We start from the raw sequence: 25,026 nt of genomic DNA, 5'->3' as shown, positions 1-25,026 counted from the left end.
GTCATACTTGTTTGCAAGCCCAACTCACCCTTTTCAGAATATCTCTGCATGCAAAAAGAAGCAAAGACTCTGTAACCACTTCCTATCTACCATCACAACACAGAAGAACAAAATAATAGGACATCCTGGTAAGAAACCCACCAGGAGTCAAATTTTAGTCCAGAAGCTCCCAATATATTACTATGCCACAGAAGTGCAGGTGTACCTTTAAGAATTAAGTGTTTCTGTGTGAAATACAGAAGTTTGAGCAAATCCAGGATTTAATTATTAGAACATAAGAATGGCCAGACTTGGTCAGACCAAAGGCCCATCTAGCCCAGTACCCTGTCTGCCGACAGTAGCCAATACCAGGTGCCACAGAGGGAGTGAACCGAACAGGTAACAATCTCTCTCCTGCCATCCATCTCCAGCTTCTGACAGAGGCTAAGGACACCATTCCTTACCCATCCTGGGTAATAGCCATTAATGGACCTAACCTCCATGAATTTATCTGGCTTTTTTTTAAACAGTTATAGTCCTAGCCTTCACAGCCTCCTCTGACAAGGAGTTCCATATTTTGACTGTGCACTGTGTGAAGAATTTCCTTTTAAAACAAATAAATAGTAGTAAAATTTCATTGTAGTGAAATATGTGAACTTTTGGGGCAGAAAGGAGGAACCCACTCAACTGCAGATTTGCAGAAATTCTAGATACATACAATATGCTCCAGAGAGGTAGCTGTGTAAGTCTGTATCTTCACAGAACAAAGCAAGCAGTCCTGTAGCACTTTAAAGACTATTTTATTTAATGAGCTTTTGTGGGTAAGACCCACTTGATCAGATCTGAAGGCTGACTACCTAATAAATAAAATTGTTATTCTTTAAGGTGCTACAGGACAGGTTACCTTGGTTTGCATACTATATGCCTGTCATCTTAAACTTCGGTCATATGTTCTCTTGGGCAGGGAGTGTCTTTTTCTCATATAGTTGTGTTGTGATTAGCACAGTGTGGTTCGGGTAAGATAAATAAAATTGCTTTTTCAGCATTGCAGTGTTGTCAGCTCATGCACTTGTACCCGCAAGTCTGTTTTTCCCCATAACCCTAGCTCGCACGGTCTGGTGATGACATGGGAACCTCAGCTTCTGTTTTCTTAAAGAGAGAAGTTTCGAGCTTTCCTGATTGAGAACATTACCCAAGCTCAAAACCCAGGGGACAATAAAAAAAGCCTAAAACTAATACCTTTTAAAAAATATACATCTAATGCATTTAAAGTCACTCTCATGGGCTTTTTTATGCCTCTGGTGGTTCATGAGGGCGCGGACTTGGCAGCAGTCCGCATGTGCAACAGGGAGACCAGACGGATGAGGATCTTCCAATGGCGCAAAAAGGCTCAACGCTGCCTTCCCAGCAATGACCACGCCGCCTGCCGCCTCCAAAGGAGCCCCACGCATGCGCGTCGATGCTCTCCGCCTTCCCTCCCCTCCCCTTTAGGTGGCGTGGGAAATTTGGCGCAGGCGCATTAACGCCATTCCCACTCAGCCCCTGCTCTCGGACTTCGGGCTGACCCTCGCGGAGGTAGCCCCTCCCCCTCTTTTACCGCTCTCTGGCTGGTCACCGCGGTAGTCCCGCGCGTGCGCAGGGCTGTCATCTCCTTTCGCCACCCCGCTGCCGGCTCCCCTCCGCGGGCCCGGCTGCGGCCGAGCCTCGTGAGGAGGCGGAGGGAGGACTATGGAGACACGCCGGGATTGTCGGCCGCACTCACTGGACAGGAGCAGCCGTTGCCAACGCCACCGGTTCCGGCACGCGAGCCTCTGAGTGGGGAAGAGCTCGCGGCGCGGTGAGCGCGGCAGACGCCGGCGCGCGGGAGCTGAGGGAGGTGGCCAAGGGGGGGCGGTTAGGGAGCGGGGATGGGGTGGAGCTGGGGAGGCTAAGGAGCAGGGAGGGGCTATGAGTGGGGATTGAGCGGTGCAGGCGGGCTGTGGAATGGGTTGGGGGCATGGAGTCGGGGGGGCTGAGGAGAGGATGGAGCAGGGATTGGATTATGGAGGAGCTGAGGAGCTTGTATGGGGGGGTGGAGAAGGAGGGGCTAAGGAAAGGCCGTTGGGGCGTGGAGCACTTCCCTGGGGATGCTGGATAATAAAGCTTGTACTGTACCAATGAATAATAATCAATTGAAGCCTAAGGTTGATACATAGCTTCTTTTTGTGGTTCCTGAAGCACGCTGCATAGTGCCATGCCAGACTTCATGACTTGTGTGGATCAGATGTGGCTTCATTGCTATAAGTCTTTAAACAGATGACTAGCTGGCACGTGGTTTGTGCATATATACCATACGCAGTGGGTGGGTAGCTTGTATGGTAGCTAGTTTCAATGCAGGTTTCCTTAGCACAGACATAGATCAGTATCAAAACAAAAAGCATTCAAGTAGCACTTTAAAGACTAGCAAAATAGTTTATTAGGTGAGCTTTTGTGGGACAGACCCACTTCTTCAGAGCATAGCCAGACCAGAACAGACTCAATATTTAAGGCACAGAGAACCAAAAACAGTGAGCAAGGAGGACAAATCAGAAAAAGATAATCAAGGTGAGCAAATTCGAGAGTGGAGGAGTGGGGGGGGAGGTCAAGATTTAGATTAAGCCAAGTATGCAGACGAGCCCCTATAGTAACTCAGAAAGTTCCTGTCCCTGTTTAAACCATGTGTTAATGTGCCGAATTTGAACATAAAAGCCAGCTCGGCTGCTTCCTTTTGAAGAACGGTGCGAAAGTTCTGTTTCAGTAACACACAAACCTTTAGGTCATTAATAGAATGCCCCATTCCATTAAAAATGTTGACTAACTGGTTTGTGGATCTGGAGTGTTTTGATGTCTGTTTTGGCACTATGGTTAATTTGGTTAATGGGCACAAAACAGACATCGAAACACTCCAGATCCACAAACCAGTTAGTCAACATTTTAATGGAATGGGGCATTCTATTAATGACCTAAAGGTATGTGTGTTACTGAAAAAGAACTTTCACACCGTCCTTCAAAGGGAAGCAGCCAAACTGGCTTTTATGTTCAAATTCGGCACATTAACACATGGTTTAAACTGGACGGGAACTTTCTGAGTCACTATAGGGGCTCGTCTGCATACTTGGCTTAATCTAATTCTTGACTTCCCCTCCACTCTCTGATTTGTTCACCTTGATTATCTTTTTCTGATTTGTCCTGGCTCACTGTTTTTGGTTCTCTGTGCCTTAAATATTGAGTCTGTTCTGGTCTGGCTATGCTCTGAAGAAGTGGGTCTGTCCCACGAAAGCTCACCTAATAAACTATTTTGCTAGTCTTTAAAGTGCTACTTGACGGCTTTTTGTTTTGATAGTGTATAGACTAGCACGGCTTCCTCTCTGTTACTATTCAGCATAGATCAGTAGTGTCCAATAGTAACTGAAGGATCACCACACTTGTGGTCATCGTCCTTCTGTATTCACCACAGCCCCTGAGCCAGACAGCCTGCCCTGCTCTAAATAAATGCCCTCCCCCAGAGCCAGGCACTCCCAGCCCCCCACCCACCCATGCAAGCTATAGCACCTCCCCGGAGCTGCACCAGTAGGAGCCTCACTGAGGCACGAATCGTAACCTGAGCTCTTGTGCCAGCAGGAGCTGCACTGGGGACTGAGCCATAGCTGGAGTCACTGCTGCTGTCGTCACATGCTTGTCCCACTAAGCAGTGGGGCATGTGTGTGAAGCAGATGGACAGCATCCACGTGTGTGACTTGGGGGAGCTGCATTTATATGTTGCAAGTGGGGAACATATTGAACACCATGGCCATATAGATGGTCTCAAGTGTTGCCTAAGAAACACATACAGAAAATAACATTCTTACAGTTCCTGTGAACCAAGAATAATCATTCTTAAATTAGCACTGACAGGATGGAAATACACATGTGGTCTCAGAGCCTAAGTGCAGAAGAGGAGACTACTCTGGCCTGTGATTACACCTTGTTATAGGAAACTTTAAGTGGTTAAGACATGGCTTCTTTTTTTATTCAACCACGCAAAGTTGATGGTTGAACTGTTGGGGAAGTTGCTGGAATTTTAAGTTCTATTCTGGGCCTTGCAGTCTAGTTATATCTGTTTTCACCTTTGTTCTTATCTGAAAGAGGAAGAGAAACAGTACAGCTAGAATGTTGCTTGAAGTTCTTCACAGATGATCTTGGAGGGTGGGGTTGCTATGGGAAAGCTTCATCCTCAGTATCAGAGGGGTAGCCAAGTTAGTCTGTATCTTCAAAAGCAGCAAGAAGACCTGTAGCACCTTATAAACCACCAGATATTTTGGAGCATAAGCTTTCATGGGTAAAGACCTGCTTCATCAGATGCATGAGTGGGGGGGTTCCCTCCTCTGGAACAACCCACTTGTGCATCTAACAAAGCTGGTCTTTGCCTACAAAAGCTTATGCTCCAGAATATCTGTTAGTCTATAAGGTGCCACAGGTCGTCTTGTTACATACTCAGTATACGACTCTTGATACTGATTTTTCCTGTTTTTCACTGGAAATAGAAGAGTTAGACATTATATAACCATCCACTGGAAAAGATGCGTGAGAGTTGCAAGTGTTATCAGTGATTTGTTCTGTGCAACATTTCTTAATTGCATCCATGTGAGAGTGTGAGAAGAAATCTTTATTTAAAACACAAAAAACAAAAACAAACTCTTGTCCAGCTGACATGTACTTTTCCACTGTTGGTAGCATTGGAGAAGAACATTTGGGTGCAAATACTTATACAGGTTGAACCTCTACTCATCCTGCAACATCTGTAATCTGGCATGATTTTAGTTAGCCAGATAGCCACGTATAATGGGTGTGGCCAAGTTTTCCATAGTCCAATAAAGTCTGTTTACAGTCACCAGTCCTGACAATGTTCTGTGCTGTTATTTAGCTCTAATTTATCTCTAAATGTCTTCTAAGAACCAAATATGCAGTGGAAGTGTTGGTAATGCTGCTAGACAATACTGATCTGCTGTAGTTTGGCAAATTCTCTCATTCAGCACCACTGAGGTCCTGAGGCTGCTGGACTAGAGAGATTCAAACTGTGTAAGGACATCTTCGATTGGACAGGCTTCTTGAGCTACCTAATAAATGACACAGAAGAGGCATAAGGCAATTAACAGAAAAGAAAGCTAAGATAATGACTTGTACAGACAGCTTTCTGAATGTAATGGTTTTCTTACAGTTATGAGAGTTAGTAAAAAGGATAATAGATATGTAACAAGTTAAATGTAGTAATTTGAATGTCCAATATGGTTCTGATTATCTGATAAAAATATATGAATAGTATGATAAACAATTCTTGATATTAAGTTCACTTTGATATCCTGCCCAAAGTGTTAGGCAAACGCCCTTATATGTTCTCGTACGTACTGTGAATACACTATGAATAAATCAGTATAGAAGCACAATTGTCCTTTCATAGTCTACCCAACCTTACTTATCATCCTTGGCTTGACATTCAAATTTCAACCGTCTCAAATGATTGGCCCAAGATGTTAGCCTTCTTTGCCCACTTGTTGATTTTTTTCTAATATGCACTTTTGTACTATGTTCTGTGATGCTCCTTACATTTGCAATGAGTGACCCATAAACACTGGCAAAACTTAATTTATAATCTTCCTTTAGAATTTCTCAAAGCAGAACTTTGTCATGATGTTTTGTGCTGAAAAATTGCTTGTTATATTGACCAGTGCTGTCTCATTGTTTCTTTGTTCTGTCTGTCTTAATTTCATGTCTTTTTTGTGTAGGTTGTAAACTCTTTGAGTTAGGGACTATCAGGTGTGTGTGTGTGGTGTTTTTTTCTTTTTTTGGTCGAGTGTGGGGTTTCTATGTTTGGTAGCCCTTAGCATAAGAGGTTCAGACACATAACTGGTGTTCTTAGGCACTATTATGGTACAATGTAATTTTGAATTTAGAAGTTCAGAAGGTTTTTGTGCTCTCTGATGATGTTTCAGTGAAATAGCTGCGAAGATTTGACATGTCATTGCCTGGTGCTTTTTTAGGTGTCTTTAATGTAAGAATTAAACACTTCTGTTGGAGTGAATGTATTTTACTGATGATACAGTATACAAGCTGCCAAAATAAAAACTCAGTAATTAATAATACAGTTATTTATAACATGCTGCCAGAATTTCTAGGAGTGCTGAATAACAGTGAAAGCTATTTCACATTTATTAAAAATAGACAAATATTGGGTCATTTGTAATTTTAGTTGCTAATGAGCTGATGCCAACATTTGGCTTTTGCTACACATAAGGGAACACTTTGAGAAATTGTGTAAAACTATGGTACAAAGTAAATATGAACTGGAGCTTAGATGTATTATTTTCCATGTCAAAAAGTAGTTTCTATAGTGTCAATGGACATACAAGCCAAACTTTCAGAATCTTTGGTACATATATATGCACCATCACAGTAATGGTGTTTATAAATCAAGTAACTAGTACATGTTAGTGTGCCCTTATGCTCTTAGTTTTGTCAAAAAACTAAGCACTTCTTCTGAAATTTGTAGATGTTAGAAAAGACAAAAGTATGTTGTAATGGATATTTCCAAGGTCAAGTCATAATGTGACTCTAAGCTACTACACATTTGTGTCTTGAAAAGTGAAGGATGTTATAAATTGATAACAAATGCATACCACTAATGGCGTCTATTTTTGTATTTGTGTCCTTCTGGAATGGGGATGTAATTCACGTCAAGAATGAAGGAAGTGGTAGTTGGTGATTCAGTAGATAGCTTTTCCACATGAGTCAGTAATGACTAAGTGATAATTTTGAAACAGTATCCCATCCTAGAGGCAATTTTTGTACCTTAAAATAAGGTGCTATGAGGCTTAATATTTGTAAGGTACAGGTATTTTGAAACAGTTGGAAACTAGCTATGGGGTGGCTAAGTATCACTGTTACTGTTGTTAAAATGACAGGTTGGGTGGAAATATATTCTTAGTACCTGTCCTAAACCAAAAGAAGAGCTTGAAAGTTTGTCGTCTTAGACATAAGACCATAAGAATGGCCATACTGGGTCAGACCAAAGGTCCATCGAGCCCAGTATCCTATCTGGTGACAGTGGCCAGTACCAGGTGCCCCAGTGGGAGTGAAGTGTAACCAACTTGTGTTGGTAAAAGAGAATATTATCTCCCCCACCTTGTTTTTCTAATATCCTGGGAGAAGCAAAGCTAATTATTAACAGTAGCAATGTGTCAGTTTTTCTTAATTGATACTATTCCATTCTTCACAGTATGTATTAGGAAATCTGCTCAAAAGGAGGTGCAGTTGTGTAAGTGCAATCCTGCAAATATTATAGCAAGATAATTTTTGTATTTTCTGTTGAGCTCATTGAAGAGTAAATATAAAATACTTATCCAAGCTTAATTATTGTAGTCACTGTTGATCCTTTTGATTAGGTTCCCTTTTTAAACTAAAATTATTTGCTGTTTATGCACTTGAATTTCTTTAGTCTGTCATACTCTGGATTGCCAGATTAAAGAATTTTCCAGGCCAGGGAGGGCAATAGGTGGTCTGGGCAGGAGAGGGACGGGAGTGGGACACTTACCTGGCAGTCTGCTCCTTGGGACACACGTGGCTCCTCACCCCTCACTGCTGTGGGAGTAGCTGAGGGGGAAAGCCTTGGGACAAGCATTTCCCTGTGCTGCTTTTCCCCTAGCTGGAGATGAGGGGGAGCAACAGCAGCAAGCAGAGTTGCTTCCTCCTTCCCCTGCCAGGATCCAAACCACAGCATCTGGATTAGGGAGATTCTAGTAGCATATATGGACAAGGATCTCTCGTCAGATATGTATAAGAACCTACACAAATGTAGATTCTTAGCTTTTGTGGGAAACATAAACCTTTGAAAGACTTAAGAGTTTGCTTGTTCCACTGTGATCTTAGATCCTTTGAGTAAGCATAGAATGTTTTTTGTACGGTTATACCTGCCATATCTGACTAAAAATATATATTGATGATGTAGCGGACTTTCAGAAAAAAGTTAGGATTGATAGACTCATGTAGACTCTCAGATTCTGAAAGTGGGGAAAAACCCAGTAGATCATTTATTTCCCTGGCAATGCAGGATTCTTTCGTACTTTTTTTCTTGTGCTCATTAGAGCTGGCATCAGTGCTTTTGTTTTTATAAAATTCATGTTCTTTTAAGGTTAGAAATATATCCAGTATAAATCTGTCTTTTTCAAACATGACTCGTGTGCCTGACAGGACTCCACCGTCTCCAAATAGGGTTTTAAGGAAGAATGGCCTCTTGAGTGCCTTTTTGAAGTCCACTGCAAAGCTGTTCTGACATTCTGCCTGTTGCTTAGCCTCAGATGAGAGGCATGTCTGAAGTTACATTGCTAGAAGAGAAGGGAGCAAGAAGATCCCAAGCCAGCCAGTTTTGTTATAGTTTCAGTGAACTAGCCAAATTCCCTCTCTGTTTTTAAGTCACTGTCCTCAAACTGCTTAATAAAATTTTAGTTCTTGTTCATTTGCACCACAGTTTTGCTGTTGTGGTCACAGAGATACCAAGCTAATAAAGTTGTTTTGCTAGAAGAAAGTATTCAACAGCATAATTTGATGCCTTGTTCCCTTTGGTCTGTGTTCACAGTTACTAAAAATGTTCTTAAGACCAAGTATATTGTATACTGCAACTTCAGAGTGCCCTTCTGTCCTGTTTACCTAATGACGCATATGACAGGAATTGCAGAATTTGATATGTACTTTTAAGAGTGATTTTTTGACTGTTGTCCAGTATTCCTTTTATAACAGAAAGTTGTTACCAATTCTTTAAAATAACGTTGTAAAGATCTTAAAGTTGGAGCTGAAAGTTGCCCTAAACAACCCAAGTAACTGGCATTGTTAAAACACATGCACTTCACTTTGTCCACAGTCACTTCACTGTGTCTCTCCATCCTTCTGCTGGTTTCCTTCTGTCATTTGGCAAAGCACTAAAATTGCCTAGAGAGTTGGAATCTCTTCATGAATAGCATGGTGCATGTGTCATGTTCTAGGTCTGGGAACTTAAGTAGCATGCAATTAATTTGTGGGTTTTTTGCACTGTAGAATTTGAAAGAACAATTTCTTTCTTTCCCCAAAGGAAGCTGTATCTTCCCCCAGCTGAGGTTTCTTCACTTCCACCATGGAGATGGAACAAGAACACCTGTGTATCAGTAAAGATGATGTGAGTTCTGAATCTGCTTTTCATTGCTCAGCATGTCATGATGATGAGTGGAGCTGTGCGAACCCAGTCCGGGGTCGAACTAAGTCTCGCAGTTTGTCTGTTTCACCAGCCCTTGGAAGCACCAAAGAATTCAGGTACAAAATAAACCAGACTTGAATCTTTTATGCTGATGATTCTTTTATAAATCTAACACATTAGTGCTACATTATGTAATGCAAGTTTATGGAACTATGATAGTATAGGCTCTTCCTAAGAGTGTGGCTTTCACTGTCATTAAGAATCACCACTAATGATATTTTATGGCAAGGTTTGAAGAAGTATTCATTTTAGAACAATTCTGCTTATGTTATGATTTATATATACTGACTTTTTTTTTGGGGGGGGGGGTCTTTTTTCAGAGTATTCTGTAAGAGTGTATTTTCCTCTCCTTCATGACCTTCTGTTGCTTTAGATTGTGGTAAATATTCAGGCTTAGAAAGAGAATCTGTTTTCACAAATCCTTAATGATTCATACAGAGCATGAGGGCAAGAAACAGAAAATGGAATTTGAATAGAATGTTTAGCACTGATAAAAGGCAATGCTCCAGTCTGAATAACCACTGAGTAAGTGTAACAGTGACAATATATTGGCCTTGCTGGAATAGTTCCATATACTGTTCAGTCTTAGGCTTCTCTCCTAAAAATACTCTGTAAGGTTCCCACACTGTAAACTGTGAAGCACAGGAACAGCTGGTTGGTCATGTGGTGGTGGCTTTCCTTGTTTTTACCTGCTACATTGCATTTAAGAAAGTGAAAAATGTGCTTTTTAATTATTCTTTCATGTAAACAATTGTTGTAGTTGATATGGAGATGCATGATAGTGAAGAGTAATGGATGTGGTCTGTATAATTGCTTCATTGACCACCTCTTAACAATTCACAATCTCAGCTAATAGGTCCTCCCTTGGGAAGAACTACTAACTTATTTCAGAGAACTGAATAGCTATCCAGGCTAATGGTTATTACTGTGTTTGTGGCTATGTCTGCACTAGCCAAAAACTTCGAAATGGCCATGCAAATGGCCATTTCAGAGTTTCCTAATGAAACCCTGAAATACATATTCAGCACCTCATTAGAATGCGGGCAGCCACGGCACTTAGAAGTTGACGCGGTTTGCAGCCGTGCAGCTCGTTCCGACAGGGCTCCTTTTCGAAAGAACCCCGCCAATTTCGAAGTCTCCTTATTCCTATCTCCTCATAGGAATAAGGGGACTTTGAAGTAGCCGGGGTCCTTTTGAAAAGGACCCCCGTCTGGACGAGGTGCGCGGCTGCAAGCCGCATCAATTTTGAAGTGCCGTGGCTGCCCGCATTCTAATGAGGTGCTGAATATTTATTTCATATGTATGTATTGGCTAGTGTAGACACGGCCTGTGTGTATTTGAACCATGAATTTGGAGATTAAAGAGGCCCTCTGTCCTCATTTTCTGAATGAGCAGGAAGTTTCCTACTTTCGTAGAAGTAGGGCAAAAGTAAGAATTTATCTAGGTTTCATGTTTGCTTTTTTAGTCTGTATTTACATAGTGAGGTAGCCCTTACATAGTTCCTGAGATTAGCAGTATGTTACCAAGCAAAAAAAATTCTCATTGGGATATCATCTGTTGGCTTCAAGAGACTATATTGAACATAGTATTACCTTTATGCTAGGGAGTGTTAAAATAGTTAATTGGTTAAACAGACGCAATTAACCACTTAAAGTAGGTCCTAGTACCTGGTCCTGCCATGACTCCAGGGTCCCACCATCTGGCCTGCTGACCCCTCCACGACCAGGCCTGCTCTTGCTTTACATAGCTGGCTTCTGGTGGAGTTGACCAACAAGAGACAAATATGCACATCCCTTGTTAAATGAATACCTTACTTACAAGTACTTGCTTAAACGAGAGGCACATATACTTACCTTTGTTCACTAGATGAGTGAACTCCCCCCACTAATATGCGCCTTATCCCCCTCCCCACGGCTCCAACCTGCCACAGACTGACTGTTCCATGGCCCCAATCCACCGCAGCCTGACATTCCCTGCCCTGCTGGTTCCAAGGTCCCAGCCAGCCACAGCCTGAATCCCCCACCGGCCCGCAGCCCTACCCACCCCACGACCTGGCCCACTCCCAACACCACCCAGCTTGGTCCCCTAACCCTCCCCTCCCACCACCCCCGGTAAGTTAAGGACTTACAACTGGTACAGCCCGGAGGAGCTGCTGGTACTTCCAGTTGCGCAGGTGAAAGTGGTGCCCACTGTGTGGAATGGCCTGGCCCACTCCCAACGCTCCCCTGGCCTGCAGCACTCCCTGGCCCACCCCACTCTCAGCACTCCCTGGCCCGCAGCTCCCTGCTCACCCTCCAGCCCGGCCCGCTCCTAACACTCCTCCGGCCCACAGCACACCCCGGCCTGGCTGCTCCCAACGCTCCCCCGGCCCACAGCTCCCTGTGCACTTCCTAGCCCAGCCTGCTCACAACACTCCCCTGGCCCAGTCCCCAAAGCCCCTGGTACACTGGTGCAGCCTGGAGGAATGAGCTGCCACCTCCTCCACTGAAGCCACCAGCAGGTTTTAACCTTCCCTTCTGCTCATCGCCCCAAACTGCCCCCCAGCCTTTAACCCTCTCCATACCCCCCGCAAACCCAAGGTTCACTTACCTTTCAAAAGCAGCGCCACATGCTGCCACTCCTTCACTGAGTTAGGAGTTCTAGGAACAAATCAGAGACTTTAACGTGTATTCAGTGGTAATTTAGTGTCCCTCTTCCAAGTTTTCTCCTACAAGCAGAAAGTTGGGAACCAATTGTGCTCGTATGGCGAGGGATGAGTGTAACTAGTAAGCATACTGGAGTAACCTGGCTGTGGAGGAGCTGACAGGCTGAGCGTCAGGACCCCACTGTTGTGGTGGGTCTGGGCAGGAGACCCTAAGTTAAATGGTTAATTGTTTAAGTACTAGCATTTAACTGGTTAACTGTTTTAAGATCCCTAGCGTAAAGGTATTAGTACACTAGCATGAGGCTTAGCAATATGCTTACCAGCTAACTGGTTAACATCCCTACTTTACACATTATTTTTCTTACAAAGCATAGAAGGTGATGCGGTGCATAGCTGCAGTGTTTCATATACTGAAACAACTTGCCCATAATTGAGAAAATAACTTACTTGAACACTTGTATAACTTTCAAATTCTGGCAAGTTCTTTATGGTTACAGTAACTTTATTTAGTAGAAGATGAATTCTGTAGAGTTTTATAGAGTAAATGGTATAAATTGTACCAATCCAAATTCTAGTAGCTCAGAAATTTGCATTTGAGTAGTAATAAAAATGTCTATCATTCCAACCTATCTTCTGAAGTTCTACACACCTTACAAAAATGAAGTATGGAACAGATTATGACATTGAGGTACATTAATTTAATACCTTACTAGTAATATAATCCAAAAGGAATGTTCATGCTTCCTTGAATTGTAGGACTAGAGCTGATCTTGATACAGCTCCACCTAGAGTTAGCATACATGACAAGAAGAGCCTAGTTGGCTGCGCTTCTGTTGTGTAGTGGTGGCACAGAAGTAACCTTATTTATAGCTCATAATCAGGGCCTCAAGAAATATCTGCCTTCCTCAAGATAGATTGTTAAATTAGTGGTAATACTTGCCTGTGACATGGGAAACTTGGCTTCAATTTCTAGAATGACATTCATCAGACCAACAATGGTAGGTAGAGACTGCTGGGGAGGCCATATGCTTTGCTGAGGGAGGGAGGGCCTGGCGCTGCTGAACTATGACTTTCCCGGTGTCTGAGGGGCATGGCCGAGATTCTAAAGAAGCTGTTTACTAGGGAGGATTGTCTGCCCCATCCAAGCTACATTGCTGGCAGTATTGTCATTGCAGTGTGGAGCATTTATTTGTAGGTGAGACTGTAAGGGTGGAGAACAACAGGTTGGAGAATAGGACATCCCAGTTCGAAGAGAGGAGGACGTCAAAACGGACTGTAAGCTGACTATAAATGTTTGGAACAAGTACAGCATCTATGGAGTTTCTGTAGTGACCCGAAGATAAGGTACTTAAATTTTTTAAAGGATGTTTTTGCAGGATCACTGGAAACCTTTCAATGCCTGAAGTTTCCTGTGATTGCCTATGAACTGCATAGCGCAATATAAGAAAACAAAGTTTTTGTGTAGAAATATATCTAATAATCGACATCATTTAAGTGCAGAAATTTGACGGTGTTCATATGATTTTAAACATCTAATATTAGTTTACATGAGCAAAAGGCCTGTTAGTCAAATTCAGTTCTATACTTTCTAGTTGTGGGTATTTTCAAGTCATGGGCTACATCATGCAAATGGCCATTTCGAAGTTTACTAATGAAGCGCTGAAATACAAATTCAGCGCGTCATTAGCATGTGGGTGGCTGCGGCACTTCGAAATTGACGCGGCTCGTCCAGACGGGGCTCCTTTTCGAAAGGACCCCAGCTACTTCAAAGTCCCCTTATTCCTATGAGCAGATGGGAATAAGGGGACTTCGAAGTAGCCGGGGTCCTTTCGAAAAGGAGCCGTGTCAATTTCGAAGTGCTGCGGCTGCCCGCATGCTAATGAGGCGCTGAATATGTATTTCAGCGCTTCATTAGTAAACTTCAAAATGGCCATTTGCCTGGCCATTTCGAAGTTTTTGGCTAGTGTAGATACAGCCATGGTGTTTTTTTGTAGTTAGGAGAACTGCTTTCTTTCTATTGGACATACGTTTCTTAATTTGTTTCCATTTTCTTTAGCTTGCTTTCTGGTGGATAGAAATTACTCTGAAACTACAATCTGTCTTATAGTTTGTATCTATCTATATTGATCGATTAAAAATAAATATATAATATGTGACTCTTTGCACTCTGTCCGTGGCTCTTAGTCCCTAACTGGTTGGCCACCCCTGACTTAGTTGATCCAACAGCAAAGTACTCTATTCTCCAAATTCCTGTTGGGGTGGTTGTTACTTAAAGTATTGTTTTAGGATTACATGTTATGTGTTTGGAAACCCTGTCGACTAGTCATTCATATTCTTTACTGTAGTTTAAAAAATAAAAGTGAACTTAAGAATTATGTATTTTTAATTATGATATGGAAGTTTAACCTTTTTAATTAGTATATACTTTTTCACATTATAAATTTAAAGTTTATACTTTTGATTTTTAGTCTTTCATTTTTATGCTGAAGACCTGGCTCTGTCACTGTCAAATGAGTTTAATCGCTGTCTAGAGTGGACTTTTGTCCGATTACAAAACAGCACATACAGTAGCCTTTGCTCTGAGGAAAACCAAGACTGAATAACAGGAATGTTGCAGGCCAGGATTGACGTGCAGTGGCAGAACTTCGTAGGGGAAATGTCACTTTCACTCTGGCAGTGTTGTGTTTGTGGTGGTTCCTGTGTAGGGAATGAAGTTGAAGATGGAACAAGTCATGTAAGTCTGGTATTAGTGTTCGGTAAATTTAATATTTCTATATGCTATGTAGAAATACTCAATATACAGACTAGATGAACTTCTACTAATGCTTCTACTGCAATAATCACTGAAGTCTACATGTGGTGCTCAAATGCGGTGTTGTAGATACCATAAACTACATTTTAACATTGTATGTGCTGTTATTTGTGTAGAATTACATTGACTTGCTGAGCAACAGAAAATAGTGACTTTAGAAATGTAATTTTCCCCCACCTTTCTTTTCTACCATTTATTTCTTCAAGGAAACAGGTAATTTGGGTAATGTAAGAACAGATTATATTCAGCTTTTCCTTCCCTGTCTTTTATTTTTTAAGGAGGACACGCTCCTTGCATGGACCATGCCCAGTAACCACATTTGGACCAAAGGCATGTATGCTGCAGAACCCTAAAACTATAATGTAAGTACCTTTTTTCAAATGCACAGTGTTATCATCTTACATTCAGGAGGAGAGTATCTTGGTCTTTCTTTTTAATCAGTATCCACTATGTTTTACTGAGAACTTAAACCAGGGTTGTCCAGCCCTTTTTCATCAGGGGACCATATGGCAATTTTTTACATGTTCCGGGGGCCAAACACAAAATAGGCCTGAACTACCACCACTCCCACCTCGCAGGTATAACCCCACTCGCCGCCCCGAACTGCTCCCTCCAAATCCAGGATTAACTCATCCGGGAGCTCCACATGCAGATGCTCCCCCGCTACTGCTTTGCCGGGCCTTCTCCTCTTCACCGTGGCTGCACAGCTCCCCCCAGCCCTCCTACTCACTCCACGAATATCGTGGCAGGGGCCGTGCCGGTGCTCTTCTGTGCTGAAAGAATAGGTCGCAATTTAATGGGCTTAACAACCAGATTCCTCCTGCCAGCTGTTTAAACCAATTAAATTGAGTTCTACTTCAGTGTTTCTCAACTTTAAGAACTCCATTTTCAAAAAAAAAAAAGTAACCCCAGTACCCACAGTTTTGAAAATCTCCTCTTCCCTCCCCCAGAGCCAGGCATGCCCTGTCCCTCTGCTTTAACCCAATCCCCACCTCTCCTTTTCCTGAGATGGGTCTCACCCACCTATATAATCCAATGCTGGCAACTCACTGGTGTTACTGCCACCACCATTGCTGCTGCCACGCACTTCTCCATGCAAGTGCTGGGGAGGAATGTGCTCGCAGAGCGGCGCACATTGCTCCTGTGGCTCTGAGCATTTTGTTGCTCCAGAGCACATACCCCGTGCTGCTTCTCTCTGTCCTGCCATGCTGTATGGGAGCCAGAGGAGGAGTCAGGCAGCGGGGGAGGCGGTGCAAATGCCCAGCTGCGTTTTAAAAACAAAGTCCCTGTCGTCTCTGCAGTGAGGATAAAAAGGCTCTGTGGGCTGGATTCTGGCCCATGGACCTTGGGTTGGACACATCTGGTTCAAACAAAGATTTTTTTTCAGTTAGCTTAAGAAGTGCCTGTGTAAAATCTGATGCAACCAATATCTGTGTATCATTTATACCACTCAAGCCCTGAAACATCATCTTGTGAGGATGCCAGATGTTTATTGAACTGGAGTCTTACAAGTAAAACTCATGCACCTATTAGCTTAATCTTTGATTTGGAACACCATATAAATATAGCACTTTAAAGACTAACAATGATGTATATGGTGATGAGCTTTCGTGGGACAGACCCACTTCATCAGATCAATTGAAGTGAGGAATTGATCTGATGAAGTGGGTCTGTCCCACGAAAGCTCATCACCATAAAAATGATTTTGTTTAGTCTTTATAGTGCTACATTTCTGCTGCTTTGTTTTCTTGGAGTGTAGACTAATACAGCTACCTCTCTCTAACATATAAATACAGTCATTGGTTTACCCACCCCATCTGTCTTTCTGAATCATATGTTTTTTGTGTCAACTTAAAAAAATCATACTTTTGCCTTATCTTTTATCATATTTCTGCTACTCCCCTTGTTTAACTATTTCTTGTGCCATTACTGACAGCAGCAAATTATCTGGGCTACGTTGCTTTAGGGTTTGTACCTTAAAGTACTTCAGGAATATATCACTTTTTTTCCCCATTTGACTTAAGATTGGAGAGGAGGAATCATCTTGAAACAAAGGAAATTTGAGTTGTAATGTATCTACTCTGAAATTCATCCAGCATGAGTTTAGGTATAATTTGAACTGCAATTAACAAATAATGCTCCATTTTCTGGACGGGGTGTTCTGGTTCTCTCTCTGTCCTGCTGACAGCCAGCATCTGAGAGAGAGAGCCTCTTGTGTCTCAAGCAGGTACTCCCATTTCTCTCCAAAAGCCTGGTTTATATTAGGGAATCTTTCAACTGCTGCTGCCGCTGGTTCAACTTAAATATTATTCGCAAAGTTGGAAGTCCTGGTGAATGCAGGGACCAGCTGTAGTAACTGAAGCTGCTTTTAACTCATTTTTTTAAAAAATGAACTAGATTTCAAATTGACAGTGTCTCCTCATGTCAGCGTTATGCAATTTTGCTTTCGTGTCTGTTTCTTTAATGAATGTTCTGTAGAGGCTTTGTTTGCACTTCAGGGAAAAAGGAAGGGAGGCAAAAAGAATTCTTGGCTATTTTTTACTTTCTTCCAGCCTTGTATTTCTGAGGAACCCTTCCACGTTAATAGGTCCAGTTCCGGTCTCTATTGCTGTTTATAGCATTCCCAAACAGCAGCATATTACCATGAGTTGCTCTGCAAACAGTATGCTGAATTGCCCCAGTGAAAACTGATCTGTGTAGTGTTAATTTCACTCTGAGGCTTGGTTGGCGAAGAGTGAGCACCAGCAGAGACATTGAAGCTAAATGGCTGTAGCCTCCAGAAGCCTTTAAGCTTGGTTCATATTTGTCAGATTATTTGTGACATATATTACTTCCCACAAGCTACTGGAGAGTGAATTCTTAAAACACTGATACAAATTCTGTATACAGATGGTTTTTAAAATTTTTGAAAAATCAAGCTATTCCTGTTCCATTGATTGAACAACCAGTAGTCATTACATATATTTTAGGAGGACACCAGCAGTTTAGACATCAGGTTCTGGACTACTTATTGTTATACCTACAAATCAGTGTATTTTCTGTTAGGCATGAAGAGTGAATCATACTCTTTCATGTTGTTAAACTGTATTTTAAAAAAGATCCAGGATTGGAGAATATAAATGTGGCTTGGCAGAATTCTTCCAATTTTTACACCAAAGTATTTGTTGGTTGATCTACTGAAAATATGCGATATCTCAGTTAAATAATAAGTCTAAATGTATTTATAAAATAATTTCCTCTTGTAGTACAGCTTTTATAAAGATACATTTACCAGGACTCTTCATTTTTTAACTTCCTAGCAGATTTACAACTGAATAACTTGTGAAATGTTTCCTTATTTGTATATAATGTATATCGCTCACATTTTGCCAATTTTCCAGTAAGTTTATTTCGAGTTTGCTGAGAACATGAGCTTTTTCGTTTTGAATAATGTAGGGAATGCAAACAGTATTAAGTATCAAGAGCGTATCTTATCAGTGATGGAGACAGATTTCATTAGAAGAGATGTTTTAATCATATGGTGCTATCTGATAGTGGTGAAATCCTTTTGCATTGATATGAAGTGTAAAGTCATAATGAAAAGAATTGTATTCTGTGAAGAATTGCAGAATCATGTGAATTTAAAGAAAAATGGTAGGTATTTGAGGTTTTTGGTGTTTTTATCAGATTTCTTTCTCATCCTTTATTTTATTCTTTATTATTGTTACTCATGAACTGGCATTTTTGTCCATTAAGGGGAGGGGAACAAAGATTTGCATGAGAATTATAAAGTGCACAAATTACTGATTGGTATCAGAGTGTGTGGTAAACATTTCCCGTTCCCGTGTACTTCTTAGGGCTAATCTATACTTACACGAAGATCGATGCAGTGTGGTCAGTGTTCCAGGGTTCAGTGTTGCTGCATCTTAAGATGTGGCAAAATCAACCTCTCTGGGCTTGGACATCGACCCCGTTCTCCACACTGTTGTGTGGAGTAAGGGACATCAACCTGAGACTTCTGAGCCTCGGATTACGTTAGGAAGAATGTCGATTCTGATCCGTAGAATCTAGCTACGCTAATGGTGTAGCTAGACTTGTGTATCTGAAATCCACTTTATTCCCTGGTGTAGACTTACCCTTAGTTTCAAGTTGATAGTGCTAGAGCTAGAATACTGCAGGTACATGTTTTTGAATTGAAGCACTTTGTCTGTGACACCTGCTTTGGGTGAAACTAAGGTCAGCCAGGCGGTTTTGCTTATCTCATTCTGTGCTGGGAAAGTTTTTAGTGTAGAAGCAAGGCATTATTTCAGTTCTTCTGTTGGTGTTACTTGGTCAGCGGACATCAGTTGGGTGGCATAGAAATGCCTGTTTCTCTTAAGCGGACGCTGAATTTGTTTGGACCAGGGTGGAGACCCTGTGGCCTATGGGTCAGATCTGGTCTGGTGCTTCCCTTGATCTGATCCATGAGTCTTGGGATCCTCCCTCACCTCCCCACAAGGTGAGCTGGTGCTCCAGCCATCTTAGTAGGGGGTGGGATTGGGGGTGAGAGATTCGGCACCTTGCTTCAACATTCTCCCTCCCTTCCAGACCCCACATCCCCTCTCCTAGCAGGCTCCCTGGCAGCCACCTCCCACGCATTGAACCCCTCATTGTTGGCCCCACCTTAGAGCCAAAAAATGTACTATTTCTGGGCCACCAGAAGAGTTAATTTGACCGAGGGGAAGCCCTGAGCCTTGATGACCCCCTGCCCCCGAGGGGCTGGAGTGCGAGAGGAACCCTGACACCTGAGTTGCATGAGTGAGGCGAATGTCTCTTTTCCCCCAACCCCCTATATATCAGTTGGGTGCCAGGCCCATGAGCTTTTCTTTTTTGTTGTTTTCTGGTTTTTTGCTTCTCTGTTGCATGTGGCCCCTGGCTGATTTATTTTTTTTGTCGTCCCGTGTCTTTCCCCCCCGCCACCGGTGGGGTCAGTAGTTCCTGACTCAGAAAGGTTACCCACATCTGATTTGGACTAAATATCTTGGTAAATATGTCTTTAAAACAAGTTTGGGGGGTGCACTGGTACTCCTAATTTTCAATTTAAAAATTTACAAGTGAAGTGATAACAGATTTTTTAAATGTACACTAACATAATTAGTGATTTTTTTTCCATTGAAGGTGTGGAGGAAATTGTGATGTGCAGGCAGATTTTTAACTTCCTTATGCTCTCAGTCAACACAGAGTTTATGTTTGAGTGTAATTTGTTTGGAGATTTTGCTTACATCATGTATTCCACCATCTGATTGTGGCATAGATACTCCTCCCTGTGGGCTGACCCAGCTCTGTACGCTATAACGATAGCATGTCAAGATTAGTCCAATACGGACAGTGTAGGCAGTACTAAGAGTGCTCTAATTGGCAAGAAAAAGACAACTCATGCAGTGTTCAGAATTGCTGGGGAGATAAGGACATTCCCAGGTCATCTGAGAGAGAGGCTGTTTAGAATCTAAACTGTAAATTATAGTTTCAGCTTTTAAGAATTTTTTAAAATCAGATTTTTTTCAGAATTGTCATTTGAAATACTTTCAGCTAGAGTAACATAAAATCCTAGACCAAAGTGTGAAGGCAGCTGCACAAAATCTGAGTCTTTTCACGCCACTAGTATTTGACAGAATCAAAGAGCTTGATTGTGGAAAAGCTTTTATTGAAATGAAAAAATCTTGGCTTAAATATGTTTTTGGTAGCTTTTAGACTCTCTTAAAATTTTTGAAAGGGCTTTTTGCAAGTAAAACATAGTAAGATGTATCTAAATACTTTTTGGTAATACTTTGAAGACTTTTTCTGGGACGCAACAAAAACATTTTATCTGGACTATTTAAAACATTCAACTGGCTATCTACCACAGACAAAAATGATTTGTTCAAGGTAGCAGTTCAGTTAAAATGATTAGGTCAAGGTCTTTTCTCGAGTTCTGTTTATTGCACTTGCGTGACTTTTGAAGAAGCCATGAAAATTTTTAAGCATGTTACCAATGACTCCTCATTTAATAGAACTACATGGAAATGGTGAGTACAATGAAATAACCAGCCATTTTTCTTGTTTGAATAAAGTCCATATTAGTTCTAATATGTTCTCCGATTGCTTAGTAACATCATAATGGCTGCTTCCTTAGTGGTTATTAATGTTAAAAATGGACTGTAAAGTTTGAATTGCTTTTCCCTTTGCAGTAGTTTTTGCAGTCATTAAAATTTAATCTCAGATGCTTGTGACATTGTTCTTTTTCCCCACTGTTTCATATATATTGATGTTAGAAATAAGGATTATTTTAATGTGTTAGTGGTTGGATGGTGAAATTGGAGAAGATTTGAAAGTATGCAGTTATCTTAGTTTGTAATGACCTTTGAAATGCAATACTTTGTCCAAAACTAAAGCATGAAATGGATTAAATACAGTGCAGAAAAGGAGGGAGGAAACTGAAGGCCATGTAGATGGTACGGAGTAGATGGAGTTCAGCTCCCTGTTCTCCCCTGTACATTCTGTTGTTACACTTGTATAAAATGTACATGATGGTTGGCTGTAATTATGTTCTTGATGCTTTGGTGTTTCATGACATTCTGTAGTTAGTTATATGTGTACATACAATATATGTGTAAGCAGTTCTTGATATAGGAACTGATCTTTTCAGATTTTATCTTACAATTCAGGATAGCTTCATGAAACTTTAACCCTATGTATTTTGGAGATGCCAGGGCCAGTAAAACAGCTGTGCTTTGTTCTGACCCTGTAGCAGAAGACTGCTGTTCCAAATCTGTTTGTAAATTTGGCTTGTTCAGCATTCACATTAATCCACTTTTCTGCCTGGATTACAGCATACAGCATATGGAAAAAGATGAGATGCTTATAAACTGCTAAGCACAAGTGTGAAATGACTTACTTAGCTTTAGACAGTCCTGCTTAAGAAATAGAGCTGAATGTATCTAAATGTATTGTGGAGCAACAGTTGTTGCCTCATATTTAAGGTTGTAGTTGAGAGTCCATTACACATTTTTGCTTTCCAGAGAAAGTTATATTGGTCTGATTGTTAGGTTAGAGCTGAAGCTAAAGTTTTTGTAAAATTATAAGTGAATTTGACAAACTCAACAATGGATCGGATGGTAAAATTGTTTTTAAAGGAAAATATGCACTCTCATTCAGTAAAAACTTAACCTTATTGAAGTTTTCTTTTTTTGTAGCAATAGAATAAATTGGACATCTGTTTAGTTAAGCTAATTTGTTGTGCTTTCTGAATAGCACTATTGTCATATCTCTAAAGAGGAAGTATTAAATGTTTACATAGGGAACTTCCCAGACTAGAGTTAAAATATTTAAAGCTTTCCTTTACAATTCTTGACATGTTTCCATTTTAACAATTTCAGATTGAGTGACAAATGATTTTAAAATACTTCCCCTCTTCTATGTGAATTGGATAGCTGTGGTGAGAAGAAATCTGTAGGATTGATAGTCTGCACTATAGGATGTAATATTTAACAATAAGTGATTTTGTCTGAACTTTGGTTTGTACATTGGAGTGACTATATCAAAATGCCCAGGGAAACATACCTTTAAAATAATTATTTGAGAGAAAACTGTATTTACTGTTCTTTCGGTTGATATAGACCCATACTGAACATGTAATTTAGTGTTGGCTGAAAAACATAACTTTCTTTCATGTTACTGCTTTTCCAGATTTCTGATGGAGCGCTTAACTACTCTGGTCCAACCAAATGTGATGGCTCCTAATACAAGAGACAGGGGAGCACAATTACTTGAAGTGTATTAGTGTACATCTACACACCAAGTAGACACGTAGCTGGCCTAAGCCAACCACCTCTGGCTCACGAGGTTCATGCTGTGGGACTGTTTCATGCCTGTGTAGATTTCTGGTCTGGGCTGCAGCCCTAGCTCTGGGATTCTGTATTGTAGGTGGTTCCTAGAACCTGGGCTGCAGCTCAAATCCAGAAGTCTAGAGAGCTATGAAACATCCCCACAACCCTAGCTTAAGTCAGCTGGCATGGGCCAGGTAGGGGTGCCTAGTAGCTGTGTAGACGAATCCTTAGTAGAGTAGTCTGGTTATTCAAGAAAAGGCTTTAGTAGGTGTCCTTATGCTGTCATCAGAAACCTGGGGCCCATCTTCTCAAACTTCTCTAGTATGTTTGCATCTGTAGGAATGTGAATCTTAATATTACTGGAGTCTGTCAACTCAGTGGGGAAATAAAAATTGCTACGTTGGGGCAGAAGAATGGTCCATCTAGTCAGAACCTTATACAGTATAAAACAGTGCTGTTTGGTTCCAAGAAAAATGCTGTAATTATCAGTCACTTGTTTAGTTGCCTCTTTTCAGACCTCTCATGATTAAAACTTAAAACATTTTCTTTTTTAATTGTTCTCAGTGAAAACGGCAATTTTGTATTTGATTAAAGTTGATGTGGCAATAGCATTGAGCCCCTCTGGTCTCTTCAACAAGATTGATTTTAGCTGTAGTATGAAGGCTTTTAATGACTTATTGACCTGTTTTAGGCCAGCATTCTTCGGCTAAAGGGGGATGTTAACTTGATGGTCATAAATCACAGTCCACTTTCCCACATATAATACATATGATTCCCTGCCACAGGCATATTCAGGACCCAGCAAGTCAGCGGTTGACATGGAACAAACCTCCAAAGAGCGTCCTTGTTATCAAAAAAATTCGTGATGCCAGTCTGCTACAGCCTTTTAAAGAACTCTGTGTATATCTTACTGAGGTAATTTGAATTGTGACCATTTGTTGTTGTTTTTTTTTAGTTACAATATAACATCTCATATTTAACTTGTATGTGTTTACTTTATTACATAAAGGGCTTGACTACGCTAGCTCCCTTCTTCAAAGTGGGCATGGTAATCAGCCCAAGCGCGGAATAACAATGAGGTGCTGCAATGCGTATGCAGCACCTCATAAGGCTAATTTTCGCCACCCAAACTTCAAAGTTGGTAACTTCTAAGTGCCAGCAAGCCGTGTAGCAGTGGGCACTTCAAAACACCCACGCAACTTCCAAGTGCCCTTACATCCCAAAAGTTTTGGGAGTAAGGGCACTTTGAAGTTGCATGGGTACTTACACATGCCCACGGCTACACAGCTTGTCAGCGCTTGGAAGTTATCAACTTCAGAGTTTGTGCGGTGAAAATTATCCTTATGAGGTGCTGCATATGCATTGCAGCACCTCATTGCTATTCCCTGCTTGGGCTGATTGCTATCCCCCACTTTGAAGAAGGGGGCTAGGGTAGACAAGCCCATAGAGAACATAGAATTATATTAAGTCTATAAATAGAGATAATAATAGAAATGATGAATTGTTATACTTAAATGACTGTCTTGCTATAAAAACTCAGCCTTATTTAGCTTAAAGGAATCTGCTTCTCACATAGATGAATAGGGTAAAATTTTAAATTCATTGTGCCTTGAGAAAAATATTAGCAAGCATACTAGTGCTACCATTTCACAGGACTGTAGTGAACATTCCGAAGTTTAGTTTAATTAAATCAGTCAGTATGTGGCCTTATTATGACAATGACTGTTGTGCTAAATGATACAGGATTATAATATGTACTGAACTAGGCAGTCAGTCTTGTAATATTTTACATTATCATATGTATTAAACTAATATAATGCTGTTGGTCAGACACTTGTCATTCATTTAACAATTTTTTTTTGTAAATATGCTGCTTTTAGGAGAACAACATGATAGTTTATGTAGAGAAAAAAGTGCTAGAAGACCCAGCTATACTTAATGATGATAATTTTGGACCAGTGAAGAAGAAATTTTGCACTTTTAGAGAAGGTAATGATTTCTTAAAATCTAGGTTTACTGCCTTTTCATCCTGTTGCCCTAGTAATTAATTCATATGAATCAGAACTGTCAGATGAAAACCTGTTCTTGATTAAACTCATGCAACTGTTTTGATAGCTTGCTGCCCATTATTTACACTTGGAAATTAACATGAGCATGTTGTACCAATTTACATCTGTAAATTGAAACCTTTGATAAATTTTGTAAATTAACCTTTATTTTCAATGTTATCCTTTAGATTATGATGATATCTCCAATCAGATAGACTTTATCATATGCCTGGGAGGAGATGGTACCTTGCTTTATGCTTCTTCACTTTTTCAGGTGAGTCCTATAGGAAATAGTATGTTAGAGACAAGTCTTTACGTTTTCTGTCATTTTGTATTTGTTTAATTCTTCTCCTGCCAAGTCTCCCCTTCTCATCTGAAAAGCGTAACATAAAGAAAGCATGGAAATAATATAAATGTTTGATTTGTGCAGCATAACACCTTCC

At 41.0% G+C, this 25,026-nt stretch overlaps 1 protein-coding gene across 3 annotated transcripts in view; it reads left to right on the top strand.

Annotated features, from left to right (window-relative positions):
* The first annotated feature begins 1,534 nt into the window (after positions 1–1,534).
* The window catches only part of NADK (NAD kinase), a 33,161-nt gene continuing 9,669 nt past the window's right edge, over positions 1,535–25,026 (top strand). Inside the window, exons 1-6 of one of the 3 annotated variants that reach the window (XM_074975672.1) lie at positions 1,535–1,816; positions 9,095–9,178; positions 14,991–15,074; positions 23,321–23,450; positions 24,416–24,524; positions 24,772–24,857. In XM_074975672.1, the coding sequence (XP_074831773.1) occupies positions 9,174–9,178; positions 14,991–15,074; positions 23,321–23,450; positions 24,416–24,524; positions 24,772–24,857 (414 nt within the window). In that variant the 5' untranslated portion in view covers positions 1,535–1,816; positions 9,095–9,173. Of the gene's footprint in view, positions 1,817–9,094; positions 9,313–14,990; positions 15,075–20,400; positions 20,736–23,320; positions 23,451–24,415; positions 24,525–24,771; positions 24,858–25,026 lie in introns of those variants that run through there. The other 2 variants (XM_074975671.1, XM_074975673.1) reach the window with 2 other exon arrangements.

This window comes from Carettochelys insculpta, chromosome 23 (genome assembly GCF_033958435.1).
Source record: "Carettochelys insculpta isolate YL-2023 chromosome 23, ASM3395843v1, whole genome shotgun sequence".
NCBI lineage: Eukaryota > Metazoa > Chordata > Testudines > Carettochelyidae > Carettochelys > Carettochelys insculpta.
Note: the sequence above shows the minus strand (reverse complement) of the source record. Positions and strands in the feature narration are given on the sequence as shown.